This window comes from Sciurus carolinensis, chromosome 11 (genome assembly GCF_902686445.1).
Source record: "Sciurus carolinensis chromosome 11, mSciCar1.2, whole genome shotgun sequence".
NCBI lineage: Eukaryota > Metazoa > Chordata > Mammalia > Rodentia > Sciuridae > Sciurus > Sciurus carolinensis.
This window is the reverse complement of record NC_062223.1, coordinates 77,718,879-77,738,154: the sequence shown is the minus strand read 5'-3', so window position 1 is coordinate 77,738,154 and position 19,276 is coordinate 77,718,879. Positions and strand designations below refer to the sequence as shown.

The following is a 19,276-nucleotide window of genomic DNA, read 5'->3' as shown; positions in this document are numbered from 1 at the left end:
TATGTGACGGCTGGGGCATAGCTGGAGATGACCATCTCCTCTGAGCCTCATTAGTAGAAGTCACTTGCCTTTTAGGAAAATCACTCTGGTGTTCAGACAGAGGATGCACTACAAGTCGTTTGGGATAGGAAGGACAGAACTCTCTAGTTCTCTCAACCATGACTTCCCTTGGAGAAATTCATGGAGGGCTGGCCTGCATGGAATGTGGAATAGACTCTGCCCCAAACCTCTGAGTCAGCTTGGATCCTCCACTATCCACAGCTAGTCCATCAACAGGTACTGGTGACTCTGCCCCCAAATACACCTGGGAACACTTTACTGGCTTTGTTTCTGCGGCAGCCACCCTGGTCCAAACCACCATTGTGGCTACTATACTAATGAGATGCCAGCCTCTGCTTTTCCCTAGTGCCAAGTCATCCTCATCCAACAAGGCCAGTGTGACCTTAAAAAAATGGTAAAGTGGATGCTATTGTTCATTTGCCTAAACCCTCTCCCTGAACTGACTGCCCCAAGGTCCTCACCCCTGACCTCAATCCCTGTATGATCTGACCCTTCCTGCCTCACCTGGGCCACTCCTCCTCCACATATCAAAACCAGACACACGGACCTGGTTCCTGCAATTCTGTGGTTGCTGATCTGTCTGCCTAGGCAACTGTCCTGGGGCATGCCCCTCACATTACTGTTTCTGGTCTGTAGGTCTCAGCCCAAAGGTCACCTCCTTGGAAGGCCTTTTCTGTGTACACGTGTCCCTATCACTCTCCTTCATTACTGAATTATTCCTTTCCAATAGGTATAACCCCTTGAAATTGAATTGTTGACACATAGTTCTCCTCATCCTTACTACTTCTGCATTTTTATTAATTTTGATTATAGAAAGAATGCATAAATATGTTTTCCACATATCCTGACAAGTAAAGCAAAGTTTCCTCTTAATGCCTTTTCCCCCATCCTAGATTCCTCCCTGGAACGAATGCTGTTTGCCCTGTTTTCCACTGACTTATAAATTTCTAGAACCATGAATTGCACATTCAATAAACAGCTATCGAATAAACAGTAAATTAAGGGTCAGAGTCTGGCTCTATTCTCTGCTAGCTTTCCTTTGGGGAGAGCTAGAGGAAGGGAGGTCAGAGGTCAAGGTCAAAAGGAAGCAATGAATGTAGGCAAACTACTTAGTGTCTGAGTATCAGTTTATTCATTTATAAAGAAAGGGAAAAGAGCATTAATCTCAAAGAACTGGGAGCATCGAGTTGCACCAGGCTCGCCACACCCCCTCATGAGGTTTCCAGGCTTGTGAGGATGTACTTGACATCCTGCATGTTGACTCCACAGTCTACCAGTCTGTTCAGTGTCCCTAAATGCTAGAACCACACTTTCCAAACTGGGCTGGAAAGAGCTATGTGGGTGTGGGGGCCAACCTGAAACCATCTGGTGCCTCTTTCTGGACTGTTTGTTTTACTTGGAAGTAATTAAAAACATTATTTGTTATAGTAAAATAAATACAAATATTTATTGAGTAGAATGAAGAATTTTCCTGAATTTTAAAATTCAGGTGCTGTGGACATCAGCGTGGAGTGTACCATGGGAGATTGTCGGGTTTGGTAGAACCCATTCAATAAGTGGGAAAGCTGTGATGTGGGGAATGGCAGGACCAGGCCCTGTCCATCCTGGTTAGGGGCCTTTTTAGCTCACAAAGTGAGTCTCCTGTCATCAAGGAGGACTTTAGTTTGCTCCTTTACTTGACCCCCTGTAGAACAGCAAGTGGCTTCCTCTCCTCCTCTGGGGGTGAGGGTGGAACCCAGAGGTTAAGAAGGTATAGAATCAGGTTCTGGGTCTTAATCCATTTTCTCCTGGATCCTAATATTGCCCAGACATAGACCACCCTGCCTGCCCATCAGCCTCCACTCCCCCACATCTGGACATAATTATAGTAATTACACTGGGATATCATTATGAACTCTAAACAGTATAAACAGTATATTCTACATAAACAGCATAGGTAACTGCTTTTGAGCATAATTACAGGAGATGTTTCCAGACCCACAATTGCATCTTAGGAAAAGATAGCTTCTCTTCTTTCCATTAATACTCCAATATTAGGAACCTATCAGGCAAATTAGTCAAATCCCAGCAGTGAGGGAGGAGAAAGACCTCCCACCCTCCCACTACCTGCACAGCAAGAAGGGACCTCTGCCAAAGCAGAGTTCCTCAAAGATCTCTGCTAGGAGTCAAAAGAAAATGGATTAAGGCCCAGAACCCCACCTGCTCCTTCTCTTCTAGACTCCATGCTCGCTCCCACTGGGGAAGGAAAGGAAGCTCTCTGCTGTTCCTGCAGGGGTCAGGGATCTTGAGAGGAGTCAAGATTTTCAGAGACACCATGAAACCTGCAGAGAGGGGTGGGCCAACCTCTGCTGGCAGCTGCTGTATGCCAGTACCCAGCTGAGACCCACAGACTAAAGCGAGTCCTTTTCACCTATCAACAAGTCGGCTGGTATCACTTTACAGGGTCGGAAATCGGTTCTGAGAGGGCTGGTATCCAGGATCCCGGTAGCAGCGGCAGGCCGTGGAGCTGGGCCTTGGCACTTCCCGTGATGCAACCCAGCCAAGTCACACTCACAGGCCCGCAGCAGGCCACCTCTTTGCCCCCTTGCTTATCATCTCCTCACAGCTTCCTCTTTCTGGCTGCCACCGACTGCCCCTGCTGGCCTCCGGTACCCCTCCACCCTCACCAATTCCCTAGCGTCAGCGCAGTCTGCTGCCCCTCCACCTCCTCTTCCTGTCCCTGTTGGGTGGTTAAGTGTTATCTCTCCAGAAGAGCGTGGGTGGAGATGGGGAGGGTGGAGCGTGGGGCGAAGGCCTTGCGAGGCATCCGGAGACTCCCACCGTCCCAGCGCAAGGGTGCCGCCCGGAGTTCGGGAGCTCGGCCTCGAGTCCCGGTCCTTCGGTTTCCACCCGCCGGTACACACAAAGGCTGCCCCGGCGTGCACGGGAGAGCGCGCTCGCATCCACGACTGTGCGCACACACGCACAACTGCACAAAGACGTGCACATCCTTCCATCCACACAAATACACTCCTAACAGGCCCGCGCGCACAGGCGTGCACCCGCACCTGCACACTAGCGTGCACATACGCGTATTCTCTCCCCGCTCTCTGACAGAGGGGCACGCACTCCGGTAGACCACCAAACAGCGAGCTCTTGGTCTAGAGGCTTCCCATCGGCTGCCCAGGCTCTGCCGGGAGGCGCGCGCACACGCAGACACGCACACAGAGACAGGCACACGCGCGCACACCCCGCACGGCTCCACGCCCCTGGCCGCTGCCCGGGAGCTGTGCAGCGCGGCGGGCGGCGGGCGGCGGGCGGCGGGCGGCGGGCGGCGGGCGGCGGGCGGGGACCCGGGGCGGGGGCGGCGGCGGCGGCCGGGAGAGAGAAGGAGGCGGAGCGGGGAGCCCGGAGCGGGCTGGCCCATGCTCCTCCTGCCGGCCGGGGATTTTCCAGACTGGGCGCTGACGCCGCGGACCTCCCTGCGGCCACCGCGGACCATGGGCGACAAAGGGACTCGGTGAGTGCGGGCGGCCGCCTGGCCGGGAGCGCGTGGGGGCGAGCTGGGCGAGAGCACAGGCGGAGGCTCCAGTCTGCCTTCGCAGTCAACGGCGGACTTGGTGCCCGGCTCTCTACCGCAGGTCTCCTATGTGGTTGCTGGCAGGAGCCGGGGCGGGGGTACGGAGAGGCCAAAGACAGGGCCACCCCATCTGGCATGTGGCTTTCAACTGAGACACACACACACATTCACTAACACCCAGCACTGGCTGGCAGACGCAGCCACTCTTGGGGCAGGCTGACACACAAAACACATGCTCATATGGACACACAGTCACACTCATGATAGCACACACACTGACAACCACTGCCACACGCTCTTCACATATGGTGACAGGATGGCACACACTTGCCTGCCGACACATTCCTACTGACAGCCCTGTTGGCATACATAGGTCACACTGCAACACACACCAACGCTAACACACCCTTATGATGGCACACATGTGTGGGTGCACACTGATGCACACACACACTGTCACTTGGACTCTGAGACATTCTGGCTGGCATGCACAAGTTGTCACCCTCACATGACACTGACATGACAGGAGGCTGGCATACGTCTCACCATCACAGTGGAAGGCCAGTGCTGACCCCACAGAGGCACATCCAATAATGTCTGCATGGACTGGCACCTAACAGAAAGGAGCTGCCAGACCTGGGGCTGCTGACACCCTCATACCAGTTTCCAGATGATAGACATGGAAACACACACATCACATGGGGTGGAGGCACCCCCCTGGATCCTGGGAAAGCAGGTTCCATCTGCTCTAGTTCCTTTCCCTGTGACCTCCTGAGGCTCCCCTGGGGGAGGGGATGCTGGTGAGGGGCTATTTCAAGAATGGAGAGAGGGGTCCCCGTGGTCTGAGCAGAAAGCTATAGACTGCCTCTGAAATGGGAAACTGGGACAAAAGAGGCAGCCCCTGGGGTCAGCCCTTGAAGGAAACAAGCCCTGGTCAGGCACTCGACTTGGCTGCCTTCCTATGCTGTCACCCTCCTCACCCCTGGAAGTCCTTCAGGCAGCTTCTCCTGGGCTCCTGTGCTCACCCCTTCTGCACCTGCTCTTTTTTGTTGCTTTCTTTCTTTACCCTATTTTATCCTTGTGTCCCACTTCTCCCATCTCTCTCCCTCCCGGATGTTGCTTCCTACATTTATTTATTGAGCTCCTGCTGTGTACTAGGCATAGTGTGGGGAATCAAAAGATGTGCAAGACTCGTGCCTCCCTGGAGGAGTCAACAGACCAAAGAGAAACCACCCCCTCTGGTCATCACATTTTGAGGCCCCTGACCAAGTGATTTCTCACCCACTGCCAATTGAGACTCAAAGGTCCTTCAGAGATTATTCCCATTTTCTAGACTAGGAAACTGAGGCTCACAGGTAGACTCTTAATGTTGAGACACTACTTCCCAACCATTCTTTTCCAGGAGATTAATTTTCTTCTTCCTGTTTTCCCGAAGAGGAACCAGAGGGTTAAAGAGGTCACCTGACTTGTTTAAGGTCAAGAGGGGTCGGAGGCAGGACAGAGACCAGAGCCCACTTGGTTCCTGTCTCTGTGGCTCTCCCCTGGATACTGTTAAGTCCTTCAAGGGCCCCAAGTGTGTGGGTGGGGCAAGGTGCCCGGCTCTGTGCTGGAGGCCCAGCTTTGGGGAGACTGCGGAAGATCATGAGGTGTCTGCATTCACCTTGACAGTCCCCACTGCAGCCACTGGCCAACACTGCCCATCCAGGTCTCTGTCCTTAGCAGGAGGGTGTGTGACTCCCTTCTGGAATACATCAGCCTCCCTCAAGCCAAGACCCCCGGACCAGTGAGGTCAGGTTTCTTCCCTGGGGGCACAGCAGGCAGCCTGAGACTGTTCTTCTCCTTTGTTCTCCTGTGCTGCTTCGCAATCAGGGTGACTCAGCCCCTCTTGGGCCTCTCTCTGCTGCTCTGTGACTTGGGGAGAAGTGTCATTGCTCCCCTGCTGGCATGAGTTGTCAGCAGGATGAGGACACCATGAGCTACCAGGCACCTGTTAGAGACCCTGTCTCAGGGGTCAGGGCTTTTTCCTTGACTCCTCCTGCTGTGCCTCAGACTCACTAGTGGACCTTGGGGGTGTCGGGCAATTGCCTTTCTTTTCTGACCTTAGTTTTTCCATCTGTAAATGGGAACTATCAATATTGACATTTTCCATGGTTCTTCCTGTGGTTACTGAATTCACTGGGCATGGGAGGAGGCGCTGCCTATAACCTAGAGACAAGGTCTGACTAAACTACCCCCATGGTGGCCCTGCATGCCCCCTTCTGCCTCCCCTGAAGCCCCATGAGTCTCCCTTTCCAGACAGGTTCTGTAGAATTGGGAAGAGAAAGGCAAAATCACTAACAGGCTGTGCCCTGTCTTGTTCTGAAGCCACGAGATTCTACTTTATTAATTGAAAGAGGAAATTGCAAATATCCAATACTCTAAGCATCGAGAGTCACGTAATCTATCTGTCCATCTGGGGGTTCAGAGATGAGAGTCCACTCTTTTCTATCCCTAAAGGATTTAGCGTAAAGCAGGTGATTATAATGCAGGGTGAAATGTTCTTTGAAAGGCCCAAGCAGAGCTCCTGGCCCAGTCCTGGGCAGGGGGCATGGCAAGGAAGATTTCCTGAGAAGGAGCTGGCATTGGAGTTCCTGAGTGTCATCTGGAAGGATAAGGAGGCCATGGTGGTAGGACTGGAGACATCTTGCCTGACGGAGGGTGCAGAATGTGCAGAGGCTTAGAGGCCTTGGGAGTGGGCTGAGGATGAAGGGTGACCAGTCATCGTCAGCCTGGGAACGGCAAGTTAAGGAGACAGAATTTTTCTCCTGAAGCCTGTGGTGACTCAGAGAAGAGAGTGAAGCAGGAGTTGGGGGCTGGGCTGGAGCTAATTTTCCTTTCAAAGAGGTGCCCCGGCAGTGGCCAGGAGTATAGATGGAAGGAGTAGACCTGGAGGCAGGGAGGCCCATAGAGGGTTCCCTGAGAACTAAGGCTTTGAACTCAGAACTACAGCTCTAGAGAGGATGGATCTGAGAAATAAGAATATGAATAAGGAAGTAGAGTCTGTTGGACTTGCTGGTTTGTTGGACCTTCTTACTGAGAGTCTGGTATGTGTTAAAATTATGTGAATCATCTCACTTGATTCTCCCCATTATCTAGAAATGTAGGGATTGTGGCTCCCATTATTAAGATAAGGAAACAGTCTAGGAGAGAATAAATAATGTGTCTGCTGCCATTTAACCAGCAAGCATCTGAACCAAGGCCTGCCCATAAAGCCCTTTTGGCTACTCTCTAGTTCCACTTATAGGGAGGGGACCTTGTTTGGCTCATAGTTGGCCTCCCCAGCAGTGCCTACCCTCAAGCACCCCTTCTGGGCCTTACTGTTCCTACTAATTTCTAAAGATAAGATGATGGATCAAATTTAGACAACAGGAGGGACTTCCTGAGATTCAATGGGGTGGAATAGAATTTCCTTTCCTGTTGATGTTTATGAACTCTTCTGTTTTCTAGGAGAGGAGGGTGGTTGTGATGGGAACATGTAATCACCAACTCTCCGTGAACCTTGGCTGTCATTTCTCTTGGTGGTTAAGCCCTGCGTGACCTATCTTGGCTGGGACATGGGGAAGTCCTGTGGCTTTGGCCAGAACTGCTCCTGGGGCTGCTGGGCATGGTAGTGGTGAACCCGGCCCAGTGTCTCTGAATCCAGGCTGACCTCTGGGTTTCCAATGTCTCCAGCAGCTCTCTTCCTTCCATGTCGGGGCCTCCTCACCTGAGGCTGAAGCTCCTCTTTGGCATGGGTACAGGGGTCCTGAGTCCTGGGCTGCCACCTCCAGGTCTTTTGGTACTTCAAGCTGTGGCAAAGGAAGAACACGGTACTGGGAGTCAGAACACCCCAAGTGGTTCTTGGCCCTTGCCAGGCCATCCTCTACAGCTGCCAGAGTGGCGGAGCTGGCGGTGGGGCTGAGACCTGCGGGGTGGTGCAGGTGCAGCAGTGTGGCAGAGGGGCAGGGCCACTGGCTACCGGCTGGAAGTGAGGAAGGTGTAGGGAGGCCTCTGCATAGAGGGTCTGGACCTCAGGCCAAGGACTCAGTGGGAAGCAGGGATTTGAAAGTCTTGAATGTAGAGACACGGTTGTTGCCTCGGGGCGTGTGGATAACTGTAGTGGGGAGTAGGGTATGGAGAGGATGCGTGGGGTCAGTGGGGCCATGGAGAGCACCGGCGCCCCCATGTGTCAGGAAACAGGACTGCTGGGTCCTGGAGCCAAAGAGACAGGGAAGGACCCATAGAGGTGGGGCTGCAGCAAGATCCCATGCTTAGTGAGAAGGCGTAGAAGGTGACCTGGGATTTTGATGTAGGGGTGAGGTACGGTTGGGCCACAGGGGCAGAGGGAAAAACGGTGGACCTGCTGTTCTACATGCCTCATGAGTTGGGTTGAGAGAGGAAGCAGTGAACGTGGGGGCCTGGGTGGCCCTGTCCACCAGGCTCCTCTGCCTGTGTCCAGAGGCAGAAGACCACTGCCCTGCACTGTCCTTTCAGGCCCAGGCTGAGGGGCGGAAGGAACTTTGGTGGAGTGCAAGCCGGCCTCTAGGGAGACATGTACTGTGCTGGCTCTTAAAGGAAGGGACTCTGATCAGGCTGGGGCCTTGGGAAGGATTCCTGGGGCAGGTGACCCTGAGATGGGCACTGGAGCATGAGGAAGGCTTGGGCAGGAGCAGGGTGTTCTGGACAGAAGAGCCTCTGCCAAGGTGCAGACACTGATCAGGTGTGAGTGAGGTGCCAGGCTGCAGACGAGGTGGCAGCGCTGGCCCGCAGGCCTTGGGTGCTGGAACAGACAGGGGTCATGGCACTTTCTTCTTCCTTCACGCCCCATGGGTCTTCATCTCCAGCCCCCCACCCCTTTTTTTAATCTAGATACAAATGAGTTGCTTAGGGCCTTGCTAGGTTGCCGAGGCTGGCTTTGAACTCTGATCCTCCTGCCTCAGCCTCCCCAGCCACTGGGATTTCAGGCCTGTGCCACCACACCCGGCAGTGTCTCCTTTTGGTTCAGGGCTGTCTACAAACTGGATAATAGACCAACAAACAGGGTCTGGTTGGCAGGAAATGTCTAGCAGAGGCTTGTTGAACTGGAACAAACTCTTTTTTTTTTTTTTTTTTGTGTGTGTGTATGGTGCTGGGGATTGAACCCAGGGCCTTAGTGTTTGCGAGGCAAGCATTCTGCCAACTGAGCTACATCCCCAGCCCTGGAACAAACTCTTTCATCCCTTCTTGCCAGGGGCTCTGTAAGTGCTGAAGTGACATCTTTCCCACTGGGGCATCCTCAGTGTGAAAGGGATGCCTCCCACATTAGACTGGGCGCTCCAGGGAGGTGGGTCGTGCTTCTTCCATCAGACTGGAGTTTCTGAAGGGAGGCTGTCTCCCCATCGGACAGAGGACTCCTGAGAGTGGGACCTAGTCTCCTGGGATTGGAATAGGTGTCAGCCTAAGTGGTTTCCAGGCACCCTCCCCCATGTGCAGGATGGATCCTGTCCCAGAGGTGGCTTGAGTTCTAGCAGGGGGTGGAGGATGGGGTGGGGGTAGCAGGACAGGGTGGCTGCTTTGAGAGGGGAACAAAGGACTCTCTTGTCCCAGCCCCCTCTCTCCCTCCCTCCCTCCCTGAGGGGCCCTTGCTGGGTCATCTCTCTGGAGACCAGCTCCTCCTTCCTGGGACTGGCCCCATCTTTAGTCCTACTTCTGAGGAACTGCTTGTTCCTGCCCAGGAGACCTGATGCCAGACAAGGCCCCCCAGTGGCCTTAGGGACTATACCTCATGGGTCCCTGGAACTCTGTGTGACTGAGGTCACCACAGTGATGGAACAGCTTTCCCTCTGCCTAGGGCTGGGCCATGCCTGGCTGAGACCACCATGGAGCTTGGGTCTCCTGCATGAGAAGGACTTGATCATTGAATTAAAGAGCCCTCAACAAGGGGGGTGCTGTGACTTGTGTCAGGCCAGCAGGAGGCAGGACTCTTTCACTGTCTGAACCATTCAGGGACTGGATGAGGCAAGACATCCCTTTCATGCTGGCCCTGGGCCTCAGGACCCACAGTCAGTCCTCTTGGTTCTTTTGCAGCTTTGCCCCTCCCCCTGGCTGTCAGTGGGCATGGAGTTTTGGCAAAGAGCCAAAGGAGAGGTGGGGAGTAGGTGGCTGGAGGGTCCCGATGTTTGCTGTACTGCTTACTCATTGCTGTGTGACTTTGGGCATGCTGCTCACTCACTCTGGGCCGTAGTGTCTCTACAGAAGTCAAATCGGACAGCATGTGTGAGGCCCTTCTCTTGTGTTCTGCCATTGGGTTAGGGGATGACCTGTCTTCCAGGGGCCAAAGATGGGGGATTGACAGTTGAGTCCTCTGCTGCAGACCAGTGGGACTGAAACTGGCAGGGAGCCAGGTCCTGGGTGGGGTTGGTGGTGGGTGCTGAGGGCCAGGAATGAGTCACCTTCTGCTTGAAAGGGTTGTGCTCTCTTTCATGGGATCACGTCCTGTTTCAGCTGCTGCCTCCACCTCTCAGGTCCTATCTCCTGCCTCCTCCAGGGACACCAAAGCATCTGTACTAACTGGCAAGTCCTCAAAAGCCGCTCCCTTCTTGTGGACCCTTCCCTTTTTTCCCTTCAAGGTTCTGCTGAGGTTCTCCCCCCGCCCCAACCTTCTGTGAGTCTCCAGGTTGCTCTGGGGCCCTCAGTGATCTGATTACCATAGATTAGACAGCTGATTAGCTTAGAGGTTAGGTTCTGTGAAGAACCAGATTTCCTGGTTTCAAATCTCAGCTCTGACAGTCACCAACTGGGTGACTTCAGCCAATTTTTTAACCCTTTCTCTGCTGTAACTCCCTCATCTATAAACCAGGGGAAGAGGTTGTCTTGAGGATTAAATGAGTTAATTGGGTATAGCTCAGAGAGTCCCTGGTGCAAGATTGGTGCTATGGGAGTATTGACTCTTGGACGGCCTCTGCCTGGGTCTGCTTGCCTCACCAGGCTGAGCTCCCCCAGGAAGGGGACCCTGGCTGGTTCCCATGGCACACCCCCATACTGGGGACTGACCCAGGAGTGCTTTGATACTGAGCTTCATCCCCAGGTCTTTTTATTTTTTATTTTGAGACAGGATTTCACTAAATTGCCCAGGCTAGTCTTGGACTTGGAATCCTCCTGCCTCAGCCTCCTGAGTAGCTGGGATTATAGGCGTGCCCCACCATGCCTAACTTGGCTAATTCATTTTTTGAGGTCCCCAGGGCCTCAAAGGATCCAGAAAACTCAGCATTGTCCTATATTATTGTTGGTCCTTGGTACCCAGTGGGTGACTATCACTGGAGAAGATCTCGCTCCAGAATAGGGTCTCGAGGAGTTCCCAGAGAGCTGGGTTGGGGGTGGGGACTCAGGACAAATGGGATCTTTGACATATGTGATGGAGAAGTATTTCAGCACATGTCAATAGAGGCACAGAAGCTTATTTAGGAAAACAAAGCATACACATTCATGGGAGAATGTGAGCCATCTCAAGAGTGAGAGCTGCATTTTTAGGGTTCCTGGCTTTTCTTCTAAAAGAAAGTTAAGGAGGGGGTGTGTATGGGAAGGTTTGTGGGGAGGACATCAGTCCGATTAGCTGAAGATGGTTTATGGTGGCCTGGTCATTCTCAGGATCCTTAGGCTGATCAATAAATAATGCTCGCAAGTCTCCTAAATTATAGGTATCTCTCTTAAAGTAATTATCATAAGTGGGTAAATTTATGATAACTTTAAGATTTACAGATTTACCAGAAATCTGGGAGTGACAAGCCTGGAAGAGAGATGGGCTTGGGGAATAACAGGCCTGGAAAGGTATGCAGAATCTCAGATTAAAATTATATTTCCTTGTCCTTCCTTTATGTCTCCTTTCTACCTATTTCTTCTATCTTACCTTGACTTGACCCCATATAACCCCCTTCCCAGGCTTCAAGCCTTTGAGCACATGTGCCACCTCCTCCAGGAAGCCCTTACTGGTCTCCAAGGGCTTTTTTGTGGCCCTTTTACATCTTCTCTCCTGCACACACTTGTCCCTAAGTCCCTCATTGGATCCTGATTATTTGCACACTTGTGATGTCCTTATATGAGGTCAAGAATTCTTGAAGGGCACCCAGCCCAGGTCTGCTTGTCCCTTGCTCCTGTGTAGGCCTGGCCTGGCCCTGAGCTCCATAAATATTTGTTCAGACAAGGAAGCAGGATATAAGTGTTTCACTGGGAGAAGATATACTTGCGGGGTGGGCAGTGTGGTTAGTGGGAATGATGGGACATTGTTATTGGTTTCAAAATATTGCAGAGAAGCCCAGAGACACAGGATTTAGATTAGTCTTTTTAGCTCAGAGGGCAGAGGTCATAGATGACTGACTTTCGCTTACTGGGAGAAAGTGTTTTCTGACAACCAGAGCTTCCTGGCAGGAGGATTTGTGGCTCCTTCCGGCCTCTGGGCTTTTGCTCCTCCTGTTCCCCCATATCCAATGCTTTCCTAGCATCTCCTTGCATGTTCAAATCCTCCTTCCCATTAGACCCTCAGAATGGAGACATGTTCTCCTGGTCCCCCAGGGTGGGCTCCATTCACAACCCATCCTAGGACATTTACTGAGCCTTTTCTGGCTCTGGGCAATAGCATGGGAGAGTTGGGAGTCCCCTCTTTAGGATGGAATCTGGGTCTGGCTATAGTATACCCAGTGTGGTTTGACCTGGCCTGAGCAAGGGACCATGGCTTCCGCCTACCTGCCTGTGATCAAGGAGCTCTTTATGCAGCTGGAGAGCCCTCCCTTGGCGGGCAGAGCCCAGTGCTCCCCATCGACTGCCCCCTGGGCAAGTGCTCAGAACCCACCTCATTACTGGGGACAGAATTCTGGGCACCGGATCCAGAACGCTGTGGTTATAATCAGCTAATTAAACCACCCAAGGATTGCTTCTTGGCCCAGAGGAGTGGAGGGAAGGGGGAGACTGGAAGAAGTGTGAGGGAGAGCTCGGAGCTGGCCTACCGGGCAGAGCTGGGCAATGGAAGGGAAGTGAGGAGAGGCTGGGAAACAGGAGGACCGATGTAGAGAGTGTGCCAGATGGGGAGAGGATCCAGGTGACATGGGAGCCAGGGACCCCACTTGTCACTAATACCAGGGCAAGCTGCTTCTCCTCTTTGGGCCTCAGTTTCTCTATATGTAAGCAGGAAGTAGAAGAAGCCTCAGCCTGGAAGGTCTCTAAGAGCTCTCCTCATTCAGTGAGGAGGGGAGAGGCCTAAACTGCAGGCTGTCCTGCAAAGATGCCAGGGCCTCTGGCGGCCCTGCCTCTGGGAGGGCAGAGGGTGGTGGCAGTTGTATGAGGGCGGGGCTTCTCCCACCTGAGCTCAGCTGCTGTAGGTTGATCCTAAGGAAAGACTTGCTGGGGGCCTGCAGCCTCCCCAGGCAGGTCCTGCCTTTAGGCCCTGGTCCTACCCATATCCCTGTCCTGTAGTAGGGACCGTCCTGTGGTTCCCAAACTAGTGTTCTGGGGAGGGACTGTTTAAAGCTTGGGCTCCCTCCCTAGGGCTCAGCAGTGTGTCTTCCATCTGCAGGAATTTCCCAAACAGCATCCCCAGTGTATGTAGGGGAGGAACTTCACTGCCAGAGACAGAGTCCCCAAGTTTGGAGTTTGGGCAGACTGGGCTTTGCTGTCCAGCTGTAGCTCCATGACCGTGGCCAAGGGTCTTAGACTCTCTGGGCCTCAGTTTTCTCACTTGGGAAATGGATATAATAATGCCGCCCACCTTACAGGATTGCTGTGGGCAGAGGGGTAAGGGCATGTAGAAAGTCCTTGTTATCTAAGACTGGGAGCAGGCCTCAGCTTTTGTCTTCTCTTCCCTCCCTTCCCCCCAGCCTGTCCAGGACAGCTCACAGCTGGGTGCACAGGAGAGGGGGCTGCGCCAGGCCAGAGGACAGGCTCACACGATGGCAGGAAAGGGAAGTGAGATTGCCCATGGCCAGCGCTGGCAGAGTGGTGTAGTGCTGGGGCCTCTCCTCTTGGCCCCTCACCCAGAGCAGGTTCCCTAGGAGGAAGCGGGGACAGACTGAGGATCAGAAAGCTGGAAGCGGTCATGGAGGGGGGCCTTTGGCATCCCAACCCCAGGGTCTGTCTCCCTGGGGGCTCTCCCTGGGTGCAGAGCCCAGAGGCTGGTTTTCTGCCAGGGAAGCCAGCAGGCCACTGTTTCACACACTCAAGAAACAACACCCCTTCCTGGTTCCCAGCCCCTAGCAGGAGGTGCCTGCTGCAGAGGACTGCGGAGTCTGGGGGAGAGGCGGCAGAGGAGGGGAAGGAGGCCACCCCCCTCCCCCAGCCTCTCCTGCCACTGAGCAAGCGCTGGGCTCTGACTTGCAGGGGCCTCCCGACTCCCAGGAAGCTGGTTACATAAGTCAGCATGGCTCCCTGCTCCCTTCCTCCATTGCTCCCCAGAGGGGCCACACAGGAGGCAGGCACTGTTGAGCTCAGAATCTCCAGGCCCAGTGGCTCACAGCGACTGTCTGGGTGCCAGTGGTGGTCCTGCTGCCCACCCTTTGAGGAGGGAGGGAGGGAGCCGAGTGTGCTGCCTCAGCGTAGGCCACTGGGGTTGGCTGCACTCTCCTCCCACACTCCCGGGAGTTGAGCTGCAAAGGGGAGAAGCCTCATTAGAGGAAACACAGTCCTGAGATAATTTGCCTACAAACTGCCCCCAGAGAGGAGCTGGCCTCTCGCAGCCTGAGGGACAAATAACCAGCATTTTTCAGTTTGTTCTATTGATTCTACAAACATTTCTCCAGTTCTGACTGGGTACGGGGCGGGCCCAGATTTCTGCAACAGACTTGTCCCTGAAGTGGGCCCACTATAGTGGCATATGTCTCCTGGCGGGAAAGCAACTTAAGGATCAGTCCTGCCTGTCTCCCACTGAGACTAGGCCCTTTTCCTGAGGGTCCTCTGAGTTTTCTCTAGGGTCCCAGCCTTCCGGGGGACCATCATGACCTGGAATATTCCTCCCTGGGGCCTCGGGGCCAAGAGTTCTCCAGGTTGGTTTATATTCTTTCAATTAGGCCACCTCTCCAAGGACATTCCTGTGAACAAAGGTTTCTCTGAGTATCTGCCATATCCCAGGCCCTGCGCTGGACACTTGAAATACTGAAATAGGAAGAGGACACAGATGAGTCTTGGCCCAAGTGCTCTGGTGTTCTGGAGGAGAGGAAGTAGAGGATCCCAACAGGCTGTCAGGAGAGGGGTAAGGGAGATGAGTTTGTACCCAGGACAAAGCAACCCAGAGTTAAGGACCAGAGGCAGCTCTTCGGTAGGGCAGGCTTTGGAAGGTGCATTTGATGGGTGCCAGAGGTGAGGCTTGTCTTGAAGGCATCTCTGTGATGCCTGACTTCCTCAGAGACTGGAGAGCCCATGTGCCAGGCACTGTGTCAGGCCCTGGCTTCCTTGCTGTTGGTAAGGAGTGTCTTGGAATGCAGACTGCTTGAAGACAAAAAAATATCAAGAGTGAAAAGTGAAAGTTCTCAGTGGCTTCACAGACTTCTATTTGTGTGTGTGCATGTGTGTATGGTGCGTGGAATTGAACCTGGGGGCCCTCTATCACTGAGCTCCACCCCGGCCTCTCCCTCCCTCCCTCCCTCCCTCCCTCCCTTCCTTCCTTCCTTCCTTCCTCTCTTTCTTTCTTCTTTGAGGCAAGATCTCACTCAGTTTCTCAAGCTGTCCTCAAACTTGAGATCCTCTTGCCTCAGTGTCCCAAGTCATGGGATTACAGGTGTGTGCCCTTCAGGTCCATCAGGAGTCACCCTGATAAAGCCCATCATTGGAAACCAGAACTGCTTGGGGTCCACCCTGTGGAGGGCAGGGAGAATAAGCTCCAGCTGAGCAAACTGAGCAGTGGGTCGATGGCTGTTCCCAGGGGAGCCAATGAACATGAAATGGTCGGAGAACCGAGTTTTAGGAGAAACAGTTCCAGTTTGGGGCCATGGGCTGATCTCTACAGCTTGGAGGGCTGGCTTTGGAGACATTGAGCACCATGGGGGGGAGGGGTGGGGTTCTCACCTCCCCTATTAGTTTTTCAACCTCTGGGGAGAATGTTTCCCCCCTTTCTCTTCAGTATATATATATTTTTTCAGTACAGGGGATTGAACCCAGAGACACTTATCCACTGAGCCATGTCCCCAGCCCTCTTTAGTATCTATGCTAACGAAAGTGCCCAGCACATTAGCAGGCTCATCAAATAGGTGGATGGGTTTTTCTAGCTCCAGTGAAGTGTAAGAAACCTGGAGACATTTAAAAACTCAGCAAAGAGATTTTTTTTTTTTCAAAACAGATTTTTAAAATATCCCAAAATGACAAAGAGGATGACATGTCATAATCAAGTGGTTAATGTGCACATTGTCATTCCTCACATGTCGAGTGCTGCTTTTTCCACGGCAGCCATTCAGTAGGCAAGCTTGATATAACCAGCCATCTCGGATGTTCACCATCTTGCAGAGTAAACGTTAGCGTAGACAGAACTTTCAGAAGACCACGATGAGGCTGCAGATTGAGTCCTGGCCAGGACACAGATAGGGCTTCTTCCAGCTTCAGCGTCCATTTGAGTATAGAACTGGGAGAGGGTGCTCTGGGCTCTATCCCTCCGAAGAGAAACCCACTCCCTCCAGCGGCCCTAGCTCTAAACTGAATGGTGATGGAAGCACATCTTCTCCCTGTTGCACTGCCCTTGGCTCAGGTCAGCCTCTGACCTGGATTGTCGCAGTGGTCTTCTCCCACCCCCTTGCCCAGTCTAAACTCTTATTCTGAAATTCACACCTGACCACGTCCTTCCTGCTTAAAGACCGATCAGTTACTCCCCATCCCCTACAGGAGAGTCCACATTTGTTAGGTGGCATCGGAGGCCCTGCAGCATCTGTTCCTAACTTCCTTCCCAATTCTCTTTATCACACAGCCAACGTTGTGGCTGCACCCACTTCTCTGCATATTTCTCAGCAGTCATTGTACTTTCCACACTTTTGTGCCTTTGTTCAAGTGAGTCTCTTTGCCTGGAATGTTCTTCCACCTCTGGTGAAATCTTCCTTACATTTTAAGTTTGAATTTAAAGACGTCTCAAGCAGTTCAGGAACCTGCGCTCTGGGCTCCAGGCAGGGGTCCTTCCCCCGACCCCATGTTCCCTCCAAGGTCAAATGCTTGGCCCTCTTCCATGCGCCCCCAGCACCTTGCAGGCTTCCCTGATGCCACTTTGTACTGTTGGTTGCTGACCTGTCACTTTCCTTCCATCCTGATGATAGGGTTTGGCACAGTGTGGGGGCCAGAATTAGGGGGCGGAGGGAGTGAATCTGGGAGGATTTTTCTAGAGGAAGCGAGCCCTGAACTACTGACCCAAAGGAGAAGCACTCTTTCCCTCTTCTCACTTCCTCCCTGGTCCTGCTGCTGAAAGAAAACAGAGAAAACTGACTTTAAAAAGGGAAATGTGTATATTTTAAATTGAGGGGGTGGGCTCCCCGAGCCTGGAGATGATTAAATAAGGCATAGCACCCCACTCCGTGTCCTCCTTCCTTCATGCACTTCCTGAACACCTAGGACACAAAGATGTGGGCTGCAAAAATGAATTGTGTAAAGCGTGTCTGAATGTGTTCATATCTCCTTAGTGTCCATGCTAGAACTGGCTCTTTCTTTTATCTGTCTTGCTGGATGTGAGTTCAGGTCCTGGCATGTCACTTGTAGCTCTGTGACTCCTGGCAGGTCATGTTACCTTTCTGAGCCTTAGTTTCATATGCATATCATAGAGGTGATGATACTCTAGGGATTGAACCCAGGGGCACTTTACCACTGAGCTACACCCAGTCTTTATTTTTTATATTGGGACAGGATCTCATTGAGTTTTTTGGGGGGTCTCGCTAAGTTGCTGAGGTTGGCCTCCAATCTTCCTACTTCAACCTCCTGAGTCACTAGGATTACAGGTGTGTCACCACACTAACTCTTAAAAGCTTCTTGAGGGCAGCGACCATGTCCAGTTCATCATTGTGTCCTCAGTTCTAGCCCCAGACTAGGCACACAGGACATTAGGATGATCAACCATTCGGGTCTACCTGGGACTGCCCCTGTCCTGCATTTTAGAAAGCCCCTCAGCTCAGTCCTGGACAAATTGGGACTGGGGGTCACCCTATGGTACATTTTGCATAAAGGTCTGTGGAATCGGTATATGGATGAATTAATCATTAGTGCAAGACAGAGGTGGACTTGAACAAACAAGAGCAAGTACTGGGTGCTGGCTTGTGGGGTGGAGGGAGACTTGTGATAGAGGAGATGGCAGAAATGTCTGGAAGACCCAGGAGGTGGACATTGGGAAATGGAAGTACTTGGCAGGGTGTGGGGAAGACCAAGGCCCTACTTGAGTCTGTAAGCCTGCTGCTGAAACAGGTTTAAGACTTCCAAGGCCCAATGCTCCATAGACATGCGGAGCAGGCAGTGGTTGATTTCCACTTTTCCAGGAACACCTGTAATGAGCCCCCAGCTGCTCCGCTACCTCAGTAGCTTAAGGCTTCAGCAGGTCTGTCCAGTGCCTCTTTTGAATTGTCCCCTTTGGGCTGAGAGAATCCTGGGTTGGAAAAGGAGAGCAGGAGTATAGGCCCAGGCTCAGAAACCAAGTAAGGCCTCAGTTCCCTACCTGTCCCACAGGGATACAGCCTTCCCCCTGGGATTCTGTGAGATGTCACATGTGGAAAGCCCCTTGGTCTGTTTAATAACAGCAAGTTATTTGTTCTCTCTCTCTCTCTCTCTCTCTCTCTTTCTCTCTCTGTCTCTCCGGGGGTACCAGGGATTGAACTCAGGGACACTAGACCACTGAGCCACATCCCCAGCCCTATTTGACAGGGTCTCACTGAGTTGCTTAGCACCTTACCATTGCTGAGGCTGGTTTTGAACTCTTGATCCTCCTGTCTCAGCCTCCCCAAGTCCCTGGGATTATAGATGTGCACCATTGCGCCTGGCTCGTTCTCTCCTTTTATAAAATGGGGACAATAAAACTTGCCCTGCTTACCTGCCAGGGCTGTGATGTGGGCCACCTGGGATGTGGGATGTGGGAACACTTGCTAAAATGTGTCACACCCTACAAATATTTGGGGATGGGGTTCTTAGCAGGACTGCTCCTGCCAGCCAGGGTTCCAGGCACGGGAACAATTGGCGGGGAGGGTGGCTGCTGACCCTGTCAGCCCAGGTGTGGAAGGATCGTCTTGGGGAGGTGCTCCAGGATCACAAAGAAATCCAGTGGTGCTGCCCATCTGAGAAGCAGACCCTGCGGGCAGGTCCTGTATTCATCTGAGCTCAGCTACTTCTGAAGCCTTGGCAAGAGACAGACTGAACCACTGCAGGGAGGGTGGAGTAGCAGCGGGACCCAGTGACAAGAAGAAGGAATGTCCTCTGTCCTGGAGCCTCATCTGTCTGTTGGGCTGGGGGCAGGGCCTTTGTGAAGGCGGGTTGTGCTCAGATCGCCTCTGGGCCCTTCCTCCAGCCCCGAGGCAGACTCGCCGAGGCCACTGCACCTTCAGCTTCAGGCCCTTCACGTTCTGGGGCCCTCCAGAGGCCTGGTCATGCATCCTCTCGCTCAGGGGTCTCGTGAAATATGCAAAAGGAAGACCTTTTCGAATTCTTTTAATTTTCGGAAGTGGGCTTTGA

At 52.9% G+C, this 19,276-nt stretch overlaps 1 protein-coding gene across 3 annotated transcripts in view; it reads left to right on the top strand.

The window, feature by feature from the left end:
* The first annotated feature begins 3,399 nt into the window (after window positions 1-3,399).
* The window catches only part of Arrb1 (arrestin beta 1), a 75,341-nt gene continuing 59,464 nt past the window's right edge, over window positions 3,400-19,276 (top strand). For all 3 annotated transcript variants that reach the window (XM_047516464.1, XM_047516463.1, XM_047516467.1), the window contains exon 1: window positions 3,400-3,559. In XM_047516464.1, coding sequence (XP_047372420.1) covers window positions 3,465-3,559 — 95 coding nt within the window. In that variant the 5' untranslated portion in view covers window positions 3,400-3,464. The remainder of the gene's footprint in view (window positions 3,560-19,276) is intronic.